At 37.2% G+C, this 15,270-nt stretch overlaps 1 protein-coding gene across 1 annotated transcript; it reads right to left on the bottom strand.

Annotated features, from left to right (window-relative positions):
- Positions 1-5,134: 5,134 nt before the first annotated feature.
- Positions 5,135-15,170, bottom strand: nt5c2l1 (5'-nucleotidase, cytosolic II, like 1). The gene is made up of 18 exons (XM_038733726.1): positions 14,969-15,170; positions 13,831-13,904; positions 13,602-13,719; positions 13,002-13,097; positions 11,874-11,965; positions 11,301-11,358; positions 11,096-11,189; positions 10,941-10,994; positions 10,748-10,831; positions 10,617-10,652; positions 10,421-10,528; positions 10,267-10,333; positions 8,972-9,142; positions 8,834-8,885; positions 8,328-8,379; positions 6,653-6,829; positions 6,493-6,574; positions 5,135-6,410 (listed from the first exon to the last, which is right to left on the bottom strand). The coding sequence occupies exons 1-17, from the start codon at positions 15,028-15,030 to the stop codon at positions 6,494-6,496; spliced, it is 1,476 nt and encodes a 491-aa protein (XP_038589654.1). The 5' UTR covers positions 15,031-15,170; the 3' UTR covers positions 5,135-6,410; position 6,493.
- Positions 15,171-15,270: the final 100 nt, after the last annotated feature.

The following is a 15,270-nucleotide window of genomic DNA, read 5'->3' as shown; positions in this document are numbered from 1 at the left end:
TCATTTATTTTTTGGTGAAAAAGGTGGATAGTTGAGTCAGTATGTGCAGTGGAGTCTGATGGTGTCCATGTTGTTGTCCACTGCCCTTTTTCTGTTGCACTACTGGACATTGAGATGAGCAGTGCAATATTAAAAGGGCATTGGCTGATGAAACAGAGGCCCAAACCTCCCTTTACTGCCTTAACTCTTAACCTGCACATGGAGCTATGAGGCTGTCTTTAAGGTGATTGTGGGTGTGTGTTTGTGAGCAACTATGTCTTGACATACCAGTATCATAATGTAAGAAAACAAAGAATTTCTCTTCCGTTATTGTGCTTTATTTTGTAGTAGTAAGGATGTTGAATATGTCAAATATCTGAACTTTAGATAAAAAGATTTTGCCCACACTCAACAGCCATTATCACTCAAACCAAAGAAATCAGCTAAATTCAAATTTCGGCAAAAATTTGGATTTCAAAACCTGCCTTTTATTTTATTTTATTTTTTTACAGCCAACAGTTGATCCACACAAACAGCATTGTTGCTTTTTTAAATGTAATTCGAGTTTGGCAGTGAAGAATGGCTGTCCCCATGTCCACGTGCTGACACATGCTGAGGTCAGCTGCTTTGACAATGTTGCACTACTGTACCATCCATTCTAGCAGTGCAATAGTATTGTCATAGCATTTGGCCCCAGCTCACACTAAACTGGTGCTAAAGGGCTCGTTTCAAACGGGTTTGTGTATATGTGGAGCTGATGACTGATAACAGGTGGTGGTGTAGAGCAAAGCCCACAACTGTATTTACAGAAGAGCGTTTACACACATTTGTAGGCTGACACATGACCTAAATATATAGTATGGTACATACAGTTGGACTGCATTTAGAAAGAAGGCATTTTAAAGGAAGAAAACAAATTACATAATGCTTTTCTTTCAAAACTATAACATAGATTTTTGTGTGCTCAGTACATTTATTGGATCATCATTAACCGACCTTTTTTTAATATTTATACCAACAATAATTTAAAGTGAACTGTAAAAACAGTGAACACCACAAATATCAATAGGTGAAGAAAAACTTAAAATAAACTCAGAAACAGTAGACAAAAATGTATTTCAGACGCATTCTAATATCTGAAAACTGTTCATTATCTGAACTGGATTTTCATGTTTTCTAGATTTTATGGTATTTGGGTTCTCTGTTGAATCCATAGTTTTTTCAATGGAGTTTAGACTCCAGTGTCTTCTTTACCTATATGTTGTTGTGTTGGTGTTGCTGATGGTAAAATAGGCAGATGGGGGGGGGGGGGGGTTGTGTTTTTGAGCATCCTCAGTGGTAGCAGCAGGTCGATTGGGGGAGGGGACGTTTGGGAGGAATGTAGGGAGCAAGGCCCTCTCTCCCCCCTCACATTTTGCCTTCTCTTCAGTGTCTTTCTTCCTTTCTTTCTGTGTTGAGATTAGGTGTCACTGCTCCTGTGTGTGCGCGCCTCATGTTCCAACCTTTGAGTAAGAGAGTGAAGAGGTTTGTTTGTTTTGATGACTGTTAGCAGACCTCTCTGGGTGGAAATGTTTAACCACAGTCCAGCTGCTGTTACAAGCTGCAGAAGGACACAAGTAATTATTAAAAGCAGAAAGGAAATATTTTTTTAGGGCACAGATTACCCTGCTGCAGCACAGTGTTTCAGGTGAAAGAATGATCATGGTGACTGTATTAAAGCCAAGTCGCATCATTTCTGTGTGGCTTTAAAAAAATGTTTTTGATTTTTAGAAAAAGTATGCATTTATGTGACTGCACACTAAAGGGAAGGCAAAAGTAGACCTCAGTCACTCGGCTGTGTGAAATGCTCCCTGGGTAAAGAACGTGACTTGTTTAGGCTTGCTTGCAATGCTTGCTGGGAAATCCTGGAATGTGCGGAATGGGGGACGGTGGTGCTTCTGCAGTTATCTGACTGCATAGAGCAGCAAGTATCCTGCAATGAAACCCAACATGTCAGCGGTGATTTTTCTTTATCTGATTTTCATGTGCAGATGAAACTACAGAGAATACAAGCTAATGTGATAAGGACATCTGCATTTCATAACACACAACATACTCACACTGCTGCGCATAAAACAAATGTTTTGTGGGGGTTTCCCTTTTGTAATGTGTCTGTGGGCCTGCTGTGTGTTTTCATGACACTGTATTAATGAAGCCTTAATATAACATGAATGAAACTTACTGTTAGAGAATGTGTTGGAAATAAAAGATGAACTGTTATCATGGAATAAACTGTTATTAAATTAATATTTGTTTTTAATCATTTATTGTGGTTTATGAAATGTTTCTGATCAAAGAAACCACTGTTATTTTTTACGTTCTCTCTTATAAAGATGAAACTTGACAAATTAAAAAAGGAGAATTTGATGTTTAAAAGAAATCAATTGATTGGCTAGCACAGGTAAAAATTTAATATAGACTTGAAATATCCAATCTGCTACCTTTATGCCTGACTGACTCTTCTATTAAATCATTTGAAAACAGTGAACTAAACACACAAATAATCAAGTACCTGATTCCTCCATAAAAATCTTCATACACCTTATTATTACATTAAAACATTGAAATCTCAGGCCCAGAAACAGCCTGCTTGCTTTTAAGGTTGTGCAGAAAAAGATGAAAAAATATATCATTACAATGTGAATAAGTTAGAGTGCATCTTTAATGTTAACGCATCATATTTGATACAGTAACAAACTGATGTCACTCATTTATAGTCCTCTCAAAAGCAAGTCATTATACATTTATTAACTACTGTAAACTCATAAATGTGCAGCTTTGTTGAAACACACAAGACTTCATTTTCAGTTATAGAGGAAGTTACAGTGCTTCCAAAGACACCAAATACTTAGGCAAAATGTGTAGCAAAGTTTCATAAACCTAGAATATGTTCATTTGATGTAATGGCACAGCTAAAAAACAGATGTCTTAGGTTTAAATTTTTCACTCAGTGTGGCAGATACAGAACATACTGTCATAGTGGAAAAAGGTCATTTTTATTTAAAGAAACTATGAAATTTAATGGGAAAATCACAAGCTGAATGTTTGGTGCCTTCTGTGAAAAACAATAGCTTTTAAAGTTGAGTAGCACACAATTTAAATAAAAAGCCACGACATAAAATGGTAATTGTGTTTATATTTTAATAATATATGAATCTGTACAAACACAGACTGCCACCAATAACTGATTTATATTTTCCAGGCAGAGGTGAGTTAATATTTACACATTACAGGATCACTATAATGTCTTTTGCACAAATGTTCTCGTGTCTTGTGAAATAATGAAATAAATATGGTATTCAGAGGATTCCTCAGCACTGCAAACAGCCTCCTCTTCCTCCACCATGATAACATCATTATTTAAGGTGTGATCAAGTGCTGTATTATTTAAATGCAATCAGATAGTTCATGCAGAGTGATGTGTGGGTGACACTCTAAACAACAGAGAAACTGATACTTTTCACACCTCTGCAGTACAGGTACGCTGTATAGCTCATATATCACAGTGCAGTATATTGTCTCAAGGACAGGAAAGGGAAGGGGGCAGAGAGTAAGGAAAAGGTATGCATGTGAGTGTTTGTCAGGATAACTGTGTGACCAAAAGTCCATTGCAACTATGTCTTCCCATCAGAGGGAAAGACATAAAGGCAAAAAAAACTGTGTGTGTTTGTTTTGTGTTTTTCTTTTCAGTAAGGATTAAAGATTTTTAAGCCCTATTTACTACACTCTGGGCCAGAAGCTAGACTTGTTTGCAGACTAAATATTACCAGCAGGGCTATCATATATTTTATGTCATTTAAAGTTGCAACAATTTAGTTTCTTAAATTGTTACTTCTTAGATAAATTAAGACACAAAGCTTCAGCACAGATTTCATACCTATCTTGACACATCTAAGTAGCAGTTAGTCTGGTGTCAGGCTGCTCATTCAGCTTTAAATTCAGGTCTGCTGCAGAATGGCAGCTTAATGCCATCCAAAGTGTGCACAATCAAAGCTGGCTACATTTTGGGGACTACTGACTTTGACATAACCATTCATTGTCCATAATTCCCTGATAACAATGACTTGTAAATCATAAAATGAAAGTTTAAATAAAGAACATTGCCTCAAAGTAAGATTCTTAAGGTTAGTTTGTGTGTGCAGTGACAAAACTTAGTGGATTAAAAACAGAGTAGCTGGTAGGAGAGATGAAAGCTGAGCATTTTGTGCAAGTGAGAAGATAAAACATGACAAACACTGAATAAAGAAGAAAAGGAACAACAATAAATCCAGGTGACAAGCAGACAATGACAAGGGAAATCCAAATAAACTGAAATAGCCCTGATACAGGAAATTAAATCATCTGGGAAACAGGTTTGTGTGTGTGTTTGCAAGGAGGAGGTACTAACAAATGCAGCAGGTGTTTCATAATTTGGACTTGCCTGTTGTGTTTAATTTGAAAGACCAAAACAATGCAGCAGGAAGTCTTAAGTGTCCTCAAATCCAAAGAGCTTCACCCATAATAAAGTTAAGACTACCGGTAGATCCTCACAATAAGTCAAAGTCTGCACTGGATCTTCCTGATAACATTGTGCTTTTGTTGTTGTTGTTTGATGTTTCCTGACAGTGGAGGCTTCATCATATGCCAATCCAATAGATGGACAGATACCACATGAGCAGTGAATGATTTACCATAAAGATGGGAGTTTTCCTGCAGAGTGAAATGTGGGGTAGATTCTCCATAACCAAGCTCAGGAGCACAGCAGGAAAACTGTGATGTTCTGGACACTTCAACCCTGCAAGAACACTGGATCATTTCCTATTGTACATGGTCACATGTCACTACTGATATCTTACAGTTAGGAACAAAGAGAGAGACACTGTGTGTGTGTGTGTGTGTGTGTGTGTGTGTGTGTGTGTGTGTGTGTGTGTGTGTGTGTGTGTGTGTGTGTGTGTGTGTGTGAGTGCCAGACAACAAATTCCTCTGAGCTCTCTTTTGATAAAAGTTCAGCTCTCATGGGAGCAGGATTGTCAGAACCAAGAGGAAGAGAGAACAACTCAGAGATAAGGAGTCTGTGTATAGTACCAAACAGGTGTGAGTACATGTGAGTGCATGTGATTAATAGCAGTACACATAATACATTTTGATTATTTTAATGGTTTTGTTAATGAGTGAAGATGCTGTGGGCTCTTGAGGGCTCCTGATATTAACATGCATTAGTTTTATTAAGGGATATACAATCAGTTTAATCTGCCAGTAGATGAGCTGCTGCATTCACTGTTGAGGGTTTAGAACACATGTTTTATTTTTATTACTAACACACGATTCATGTTGTAAGACAAATCAAGATAGATCATTGTTCTGCCAGTTAAAACAGTTTTAACTTGTTTGCGCTGAATAAAAAGTAATCTATTTCCATTTGACCACACACAGATCGATGTTCAGGTCTGTAGCAGAGGTGATTCACTGCCATCCAGTGGACAACAGATGTAGTACAAAAGCCAAATGACAAAAACACAAACATTAACTATATTGCTTCTAGTAACATCTAGTAACTGTACTCACCCAGGTTTTACATAATCGGTACCTGAGCTTTCTGCCTCCACCTGATGATACAGAAGAATTCATTTTTGGGGTTCGCACAGCACAAACAAATTACATTTGAAACAGTAACATGTCTGTGACAATTCTCAGTCATCCAGGTCGTAGTTATCCAAGGTGGGTTAAAATCAAGGACAACTGGACTTGGTTAAAGATACTTTTAGACATTTTTCCTCTTTCATGCGTCTTTGAGTATTTTCAGCCCAAAGGTCCATTTGCCCTTGATTTTAACCCACCTTGGATACTCAACAGTAACATGTCTTTCCAGAAACAGTGTCCTGCTTACGCGGGAAAAATCCACAGACTTCACTGTGAACAGTTTTTATTCAAACAGTCCCCGCAACTCTGTGACTCTGTGTGAGTCTGAAAAGCCGCTAACACAATGTAAAATGATTCTGTATATGCCATAAAGACATTAAAGTTTTTGTACTTAAATGAAAACAAAGAATATGACTGATTTATTAAAATGATGCAACAGAAGTTTCATAAACAAATAAAGTTACTTCTTAAAAAACATTACACAAACCTGAGATTAAATGTGCATATGCACTGATGTGTAACAACATATTAAAGACACTCATATATACAGTAACCCTCAGTCTGTTTTTGCTTTGATTCCTACACTGTCAGCATCATTTATTTAGGGTTTAATTTGTAAATGTTGTATGGCATAGCAATTCATGTCCATTAGGTGGAGAAAAAGGTAAAAGAGGCATGTCATGGCTGCAACAAACCCTTTATCACCCTCATCAGTGAGAAAGTGTCCATGCATTAGAAGTCTTCTGAAACATCTCAGTCAGCTGTCTTCAGCACTACAAGACAGAGAAATGTTGATAAACTACTCACATAATTCAGTGGAGATCAATTTGAACACTGCAGCATAACAATAATAACCTTAGTTCTTCTTGACAGTATGGTTGGCATAGGTGACCTCTGATGAAGCCAAGTCAGATGAGTGTTGAGCTTCGTGGGGCATCTGAAAGAGTTGATGAGTGAGATGAGGAATGGCTAATAAAAGGTGCAGGTGTATGTATGGGCGAGGGAGAGGACTGACCAGGACTGGGGGAGCCATGAAAAGGTAATTGAAAGGGTAGTGCAACAGATTGAGGCAGGTGGAGGAATATAGATCTGCATAACGCATCAGCTGGCTGGCAAACAGTGTCTGTCTGGAGCCGCTGCGCAGAAGGCTGCCCATCTGGCCATAGGACATGTCCATTCTGTGGGTAACGAGCTGCAAACATAAACAACAACAACCGCATCAGCAAAAAATAAAAATAAAACTGGACAGAGTGTAATAAATCATGAAAACACCTGAAAAACAACTGCTTGGCTAAATAGGAGTTACCCTGTTTTTTTGGTTTCTGTTGCAACAATGCATTCAAGTGTTTTTATTTTGATTCTGGTCTTGAAAAGTAAAGAAAAGGATCCTGCACACTGTCCATCACTTAAACTCACTCGCTAATAATAATACAGTTTTTCTCAGTCGCTTTAGTACATTTCTCAGTTCAGATTTGAAATTCTCAAAACTGCATGTTCAACCCCCACATTATCTATTCACTTGTGCACATCCATCCATCGTCAACTGCTTATCCTGCATACAGGGTCGCAGGGGGCTGGAGCCAGTCCCAGCTGACATCGGGCGAAAGGCAGGGTACACCCTGGACAGGTCGCCAATCACTTGTGCGCATCTTAAAAACAATTTCTCATTAATGCAATGACTATGTACAATTGTCTTATGTCCTGCTGATCACAATGTATTGTACCGGTTCTCTGTTGAATAGTCTTACCCCCCAAAATATCTAGGCACAAGTTCATTACATAAGTCACTACATGCAAAAGGCTGAATAAGTTGTCAAAATCAAAGTTAAAGTCAAATTTTATTGTCATTCTTCGCATTAAAATATACAGCTGAACGAAATGCTGTCTCATACAGACCGTGGTGCATAAACAAAATAAGAATAGACAACAACAAATCACAACATCATATTTTCTAGCTTTAGGAGTGTTTCACATGTTTACATTTCTAATTTTGTAATTTCTTTCGTTGTGCTATGCAGTGCTGTAAAACAGTCCTTTCGTTTTCTTTTCTGCATCACAATGACATGGTCTGTCAACAAATTACATAAACATTTTGACTATCTTGTTCGTAAACAACGACAAAAGGACAAAGGATAAAAGCGTCAGCTAAATGAATAAATGTACCAAAGCGAGTGAGAAAACCTGTAATAATAATATATTTTATACTTTATAATACATGGACAGTGTGCGGGATTGTTTGGTTTTAAAGAGATTTTAAACCTACGCACTTTTCACTAACAATGTTTTTCAAATGATTATTCTGGTGCAGTGTACAAAGTCAGCAATAAAGGTCCCATTATTTCATGTATGACGCAATAGAACAGTGGATAAGCCACATTCTTATGGTGTGAGAGATTGGGTTTCAATTCCTACTGCGACCGATGTGTCCCTGAGCAAGGCACTTAACCCCTAATTATTTCTAGTAATTTGCTTTGGATAAAAGCATCAGCTAAATGAGTAACTGTAATGTAGATGACAGCGAAGCTGTCAAGTTCTTGGGATTACGGCAACAAGAGAAAAACATCTTAATGTATAGATAAGATAATGTAACATCTTCTAATGTAGTTAAAACAGCAACTTCTTTACTTAATTTCCAGATCCCCCTGTGTACAACTGCCTGAAAAAGTTATCTTTTGATATGAGACGCTCACCTTCATTCTTGTGTGAATGGCACTGATGTCTTCACTGCTGCTGTCCAGATTCCTTCAGATGACAAACACAGGAAACAATTATCAGCTACTGCATCACTTCATGTAACTATGTCATAGTTCTTGTAGAAAGCGGACAATAAAATGTTGATGTCATGGCAGCAATGTTACCAAAATGTATTAAAGAGTTTGATAAATATCAGTTGTTGCAGCAGAAATAATTAACACATAATACACATGACTTTTTGTTTGTTGTTTTCCATAACAATTTGCTTGTTACATGCACTCCAGCAGATAATGATTTGTACATCACACAGATTAAACTTTATTGTCTTTACTAATACTGGTATTGATTATTAGACAATTAATTCTAAGGGTACAAATCATAAATCATAAATCATAATGTATTTCCCAATTCCACGTGACCTAATGAACCTTACTGTTTATAAACTTTATAAACATCCAATAAGTGTTAATTATGCAACAAGTAAAGATGGACACAAACTCACTTGTGAAGCTCAGCTAAGAAGATGTCGAGACGTTTCAGCTCCTCAAACAGATCTGCAAAACCAAGAAAGTCATCTAGACTTTGAAAACCATCAAAATGATAATTATACAACAGCGTGATGTTGTCTACTTGGTCATACATTTCTTCTCCTGCCACACTTGCAGCTCCTTGGTGAGCTCCGGGATGACCATAAAAGTCTTCCAGCCCTGACGTTTCTTAGATTTGAGGATGTCGCCAAAGATGTGGTCGCCAACATATAGGATGTCCTTCCCTTTGACATCCAACAGATCACTGACAATGTCCGACGATCCTGCAACCAGAATTTTATTTAGAATATTACATAAACTGACATGGAGAAGGAATTCAATTATTACAATATGCAAATGCATTCAAGCACACATAAAATACATTTATATGGAAGCAAAGATATGTCATAATAGAATTTTAAAACTGAAATAGCTAATACCTAATTGTGAAATGTAACCATTACTGAATGATTAATATTAAACACAGAATTTGTTTGAATTCCACTTTGACATTTCCAGGTTATTCAAAAATGTGCACTTTCTTTTTTGAGTTTACAAATTCAGACCAAAAATTTAAGTGTCCAAAAAACATATGGTGAAGTTGCTCAAATTTATTTGGGAATTTTGGGATGTAAAGATTCTAGATAGGCCAAAAAAAGCAAATAAGAAATCTAAACAAGGTTAAAAGCAAAAAAAAATTTTTTAAACAAATCTGCACAACAATTCAATAAAATCCAGTAAACAGTGAATAAAATAAAATAAAATACCCAAAATACAATCAAATGAGGGGGAAAAACAGAAAACAAAAACAAATAAAACACATAAAACATGGAGTGTGGAACTGGAAAAATAAAATTACATTACACAAAATTAATCACAGTGCTCAGTAGTGATTAAATTGTATAATTAAACACTCAGTTGTTAATAAAATTCTAATTATTGCAGCATTTTATTGTTTCCAGACATATACATTTATTTATCCATCCTATCTATAGACTCAATTTACAGCCCAAAATATTCACCCAAAGTACAACTAACTCCAAATAATAAGCTTGCAGGAGTCAAATCCCAGTTATTTCCACTATTGTCTGACCAGACAGCCACTGACTTTCTGAGCAGGAAAATTACATACCCAAAGGTCAAAGTAGGACATATCAATAATCGCCTAGTGAGTAACTGTAGATGGCTAAATATTCTCCTTTTCCACTCACTGTTGGAGTTGCTAAACCATTGTCACCCAAATTTCTACAGTTTAAACTCTCCAGTGTACACAGCCACAACAGAAAGAGAAATCCATCTCTACTTGGCTTAATTAAAGTCTAAGCAATGAGACATGTCACAGATTCTACACCTCTAAAATCCATTTTGTGTTCTTATTTATTACTTCCATTAATGTCATGTGACTAACCTCCGGAGTAAACAGTTCCATGGTGGAGGTCGCCTGTGTAAGTCCCAATCCGAAGCTTTCCTGTGTCCTGTGTCCAAAATGCAAAATATTACTGAAACCTGCTGCAGTTCAAACATTAACATGTACATTTTCAGTATGAGAGAATTTTTCAAACCGTGTCCACTTGTCTCAGGACAGTCCCCCCTGCAAAGAACAGTGGCTTTCTGGTGTCCACAACGACGAGGTCGAAGAAGGATTGCCAGGGCTTTTTTGGACTTCCAGGCTAGAATGAAAGAAGAAATGCTAAATTCACCTGATCCCATTAAATTGACATTTTCTGAATAACCAAACCAAAGTTAAATTTGTCTTACCTTAGCATTACTTTCCAGCAGGTATTTCATAATGGCCTTGATGAAAATGGAGAAAAAAACACGTTTGTTGGTAATTTTTAAGGTCTCCACTTTGTTTTCGTATAATTTGAACACTATGTTCAGAAGCTCACATTAGTGTAGCTGTAGTCACTGTTGGTGGCGAGGAAGACCTTGGCTACCTCTTTAATCCGGGTCAAGAGTACCGGGAGATTTGGCTGTAAAGAACATGTTCATTTGTTTCATATTTCAACTGTTTTGTGTTGTTGTTGTTGTTTTTTGGTCAAAATAAAAAGCTATAACACATAATCCTGTCAGTTTACTCACTTCTCGGACAACGTATTTCTCCAAATTCCTGATAGTTCGTTCTTTCAGAATTCCCTACAAAGCACACACAGTATAACAGTTGCTATACAATAGGGACAAAGCATGATTTCAAACAACAATGGCACACAATTCTATCTTTTGATCTGTTAATTCACCGTATCGTGAATGAAGTCCATTGCATCTCGAACATCCTGAAACATGCTTCTAAAGGACATTAACAAATCGCCGTACTGGTAACCTTTTGGAAGGCTGGAAGAAATTAAACAGCAGAGAAGACGTGGGGAAGGTTGTTTGACAAATAACTCACTGGTTGATTTATAATAATTCATGGTTGAGAGGGGGAGGAGCGAGTCAACTCACTTTGTATATCTGTTGCATCTGGTGAAGAAGTCCACAAGGCAGCTGTAGACATAAGTCTCTGCAGGGTGCATGGGAATTCAGTTCAGGTGGCTAATACTTTTAAGTTGCTGATATCATATGTAAACTTACAGTATATAATTAGTTAGAGTAAAAAAGTAATTATGATGGGTCGGGTACAAAAGTAAGTCTGATCTATATAGTTTTCTCTCCTGTGTTTATTAATTAAGAACCAGTGTGGGAAAAGGCATTGCTAGGATCATCTTTCTAAGTTCCTTGAAAAACAATTTACTCTATGAAACAGGTGGGTAAAAAAAAGTTATCTTTTTTATCAGCTGAAAAAAAAAATATTAACAAAAAGTTTTTTATAAGGAATTTAGAGAAAGGTCCTGGCAAACCTTTTATCTACCTTTTCTTATGTTGTAAACACAGGAGAGAAAACAATCAGACTTAAACAAAATTCTCACTTGCCGTTCAGGGCTTCCGTAGCCTGGGGTAGCAAAGATTACAGAATTACATAGAAAAGATTTATATAAATGTTAATTTCAACATTTTCTCCAAAGGTCAATTTTATACCTGAAAGATTGAAGAGAGTGTTAAGAATGTAGAAACGGTCGGTGTCATCTCTGCGAATGAACTTGTTGGGGTAGTAGTTGGGAATCTCCTGCCTGTGGAACACAAACATAACATGGGTCAAGACTGCAGATGCACAGGCACAAGCTAACTGACGAGATGACACAAAGTGGTGAACAAATGTGCACGGAATTTCAGGGCTACAAAAAAAGTCCATGTGACATTTTGTGGTAATCTATTAGAGAAAAAATAAATGGAAAGCAATTGGCTTTATCTGCTGCTGCGTAAAGCCACATTGAGCGTGCTCTTCTCAGCTGACCGGAATGGTTAGTCATTATTAGTGGTTTGTGTTTCCCTTATTATTAAATAACTATGAGTAACAAATATGAGAGTCAGCTTTTCACTTAAACGGTAGTTATACATTTTCTCTCAATCAGTCACAGCAAAAGTATTGAAAAAAAAGACTTTTCCTTTTGGATCCATGGTACTTTGATGGATTTCAGTTTAACCTGTATGTTAAAACTCACAGTCAAATTATTTTTAATGTATTTGAATGTATTCCACTCAATATATTTAACATCAGAAAACTAAATTAGAAAAAAACCCTTCTGATTTTGTTCTTTAAATATATAACCAGTGTATTTAGATGTAACAGTACAACTAAATCAACAATTGTACTTAAGTAAAAGTATAGAAGTGTCTCTTCTGTAATTTCTTATAAGTTTTTACAATGGGTTTTATTGATTATTAAACTTGCTGTGTTAATTTCTTTGTCCATCTGTTTCTCTTCCTTGTCTCTTTTGTCTGTCATGAGCTCACATGTAGAGATGTCCATCATCACAACAGCAATTCACCAGGGTAAATGTAAATGCTCCGTACTTGTAAAGCGCCTTTCTAGTCTTTTCGACTACTCAAAGCTCTTTTACACTACATCTGCATTCACCATTCACACACATTCATACACGGGGCCAGGGGCAATTTGGGGTTCAGTGTCTTGCCCAAGGACACTTCAACATGCAGCCCGGGGGAGCCAGGATTGAACCGCCGACCTTCTGACTAACGGCCAACCCGCTCTACCCGTCCCCCCACCAGGGTATGTGTCACTGTATTTTGTGAGGATTTGTATTTTACCCTTTGAGGAAGCGGAAGCCATGACTGCAGACTAAAATATTCCCATTTGAATCCACCTTCAGGAGGTTCCCATATGTGGTGTCGATCACTAAACCGCTGAGGGTGGGAAATGAAAAGAAAAGAAAAGAAAAGAAAAGAAAAGGAGGCGTGAACAAGGTTATCAAGACACGACATGGAGTGAGAGTTGAAGAACATATAAAGGAAGCAACAATGTTATCTAACTGTTGCGACTAGCAATTATTTTAATTATTGCTGAACCTGCATATAATTTTTTCGATGAATCCTTTGATTTATGAAGTCAGAAACTTTTGAAAGTTAGACCTAACATTTAATCATAATAATGAATGTGTCTATGAATCCCAGTTGAAAACAACGACAAATTGCTGTCTTTGGAAAAAATGTGGGTCATTGATCACATCATCCATGCAATATAAAAACAACTTTTCCCACATTGTATTCTCTCAGAATGAGGAAAAAAGAAAATAAACCTGTAACAAAACATTTTTCTTAAATATCCTCTTCTGTTGCACATTTGATAAACAGATGTTATTCTTTATTTTTGCGTGAACCCTCGGTTACAGAGGTAGACTTAAAACAAACCGTGTGGGGAAGGAGGGGTCATATGTGTAGCGTAGAATCTCATGAGGGTATCCAATAGACACCATTCTGTCTCTTATCAGCTCAAAGCCCAGGCTCTCGTAGTCAGGTGACTTATACACTACAAACACACACACACAGCAAAACCATTAACATAAAGTCAGTAACTCTTGTGTAGGCAGTTCAAAAGAAAATTCCACAGCTAATACACCAGAGCGACTTCTTGACATACTTGCCATCGTGTAGTCCATGTCAAAGCCATAGCATCTGATGTCTTCCAGAGTCAGACTTCTGTTGACGAATACCCTGTGATGAAACACAACAGCACAACTGAAGTCTAAAGACACATGACCAGGACAACAATTTTGGAGCACAAGACCTCAGAAATGTTACATGTTGGGTTCATTGTGTGGTGTCCAAACAATTGCACAATCCATGACTTAGCAGGTTTCTTAAGGTTCAGTATGTTGCAGTACACTCAGGTCTTTGCTTATCAGCTTGTTTGCATCAATCATACCCAGAGACTCATGTAGGCCTGAGGGGAAGAAGTCACCTAAGGTGAAGAGACCTATTTTGTTGTTGTCTGACATTATTAGGTTTTCTCATGGTTGCTTTATTGGCTCTTTCCCATCACAGGAACTTTTTTTTAAATTCAGAAACTTGAATACCTTGTCCCCATAAGTGAAGCTGGGCGGCGGGTAAAGATGTTATCATACCCTCAACTATCTCCTCCACTGTTTGACCAACATATATATTTTTGAAAAGGATCCATGATTCATTTGTGACAGACTGTTCACCGGTGTAACTGTAGTTATGTGCAGCTGTAAATAATTTACCTGCAAGCTTTGTTTTTGTAAGTGTGTTGTTGCTGAGCACTGAGGATCTTACTCCTGAGATCAATACAGCAAATAAAAGTGTGTCTGATGCAGGGGCACTTACTTTAGAGGAGCGGCTAGTGGTTTCATTATCTGCTGATTAAAATGTTGAGTAGTAGTGTGCAAACCATCAGAGGATAGAAGCACGTATCAGAAAGGACTTGTGATTTGTGGAAAAAACCCTGGTGTATATTATAGATGATTGTTGTTGAATTGTAATAGCCAAGTTATTCCATCACTGAAAATAATGTTAATAATGTAGAAATAAATACAGAAACGTGTCCTTAACTGGTGTTGTGACCAATGAAACACAGAAATTATTGTGAAAATGATTCACTTAACTTTCTTAACAAAATTTCACTAATTGTTATCTTCCTGATAAGCATGTAAATATCAGTTTACCACTAAGCTGAAAGCATATCTAAAACATTACTGCTGTTGTAAATTTTGGAGTACATTTGTGTGTCACACTGATATTAACCTGAAATGACTCACTTTTGGTCAAAGCCTCTCTTCATCATGGGCTCATCAGAGAAGATGCTGGGATCTGTATCCATTGCGTCCTTTGTGCAGCTGCAAACTTCAAACGACGTCTCCTGAAGCTAATGAACTACTGTGAGTGATATTCACATGCATCTGTTCTGCAGTCTGCACACAGCACTTCTTGCTGTTAGTTTATTGGAGACATTTAAATGAACAAATGTACACAAATGTTGTAGGCGTGGAGTAATTTCGTACGCATACTGGAACTCCTCCCAGCGACCTTTTTTGCTTATTGTGATGTCAACGGCTACGGG

This window comes from Micropterus salmoides, unplaced genomic scaffold (genome assembly GCF_014851395.1).
Source record: "Micropterus salmoides isolate LMB-PRFRI ecotype aquatic unplaced genomic scaffold, ASM1485139v1 Ms_hic_scaffold_20, whole genome shotgun sequence".
Taxonomy (NCBI): Eukaryota; Metazoa; Chordata; class Actinopteri; order Centrarchiformes; family Centrarchidae; genus Micropterus; species Micropterus salmoides.
Note: the sequence above shows the minus strand (reverse complement) of the source record. Positions and strands in the feature narration are given on the sequence as shown.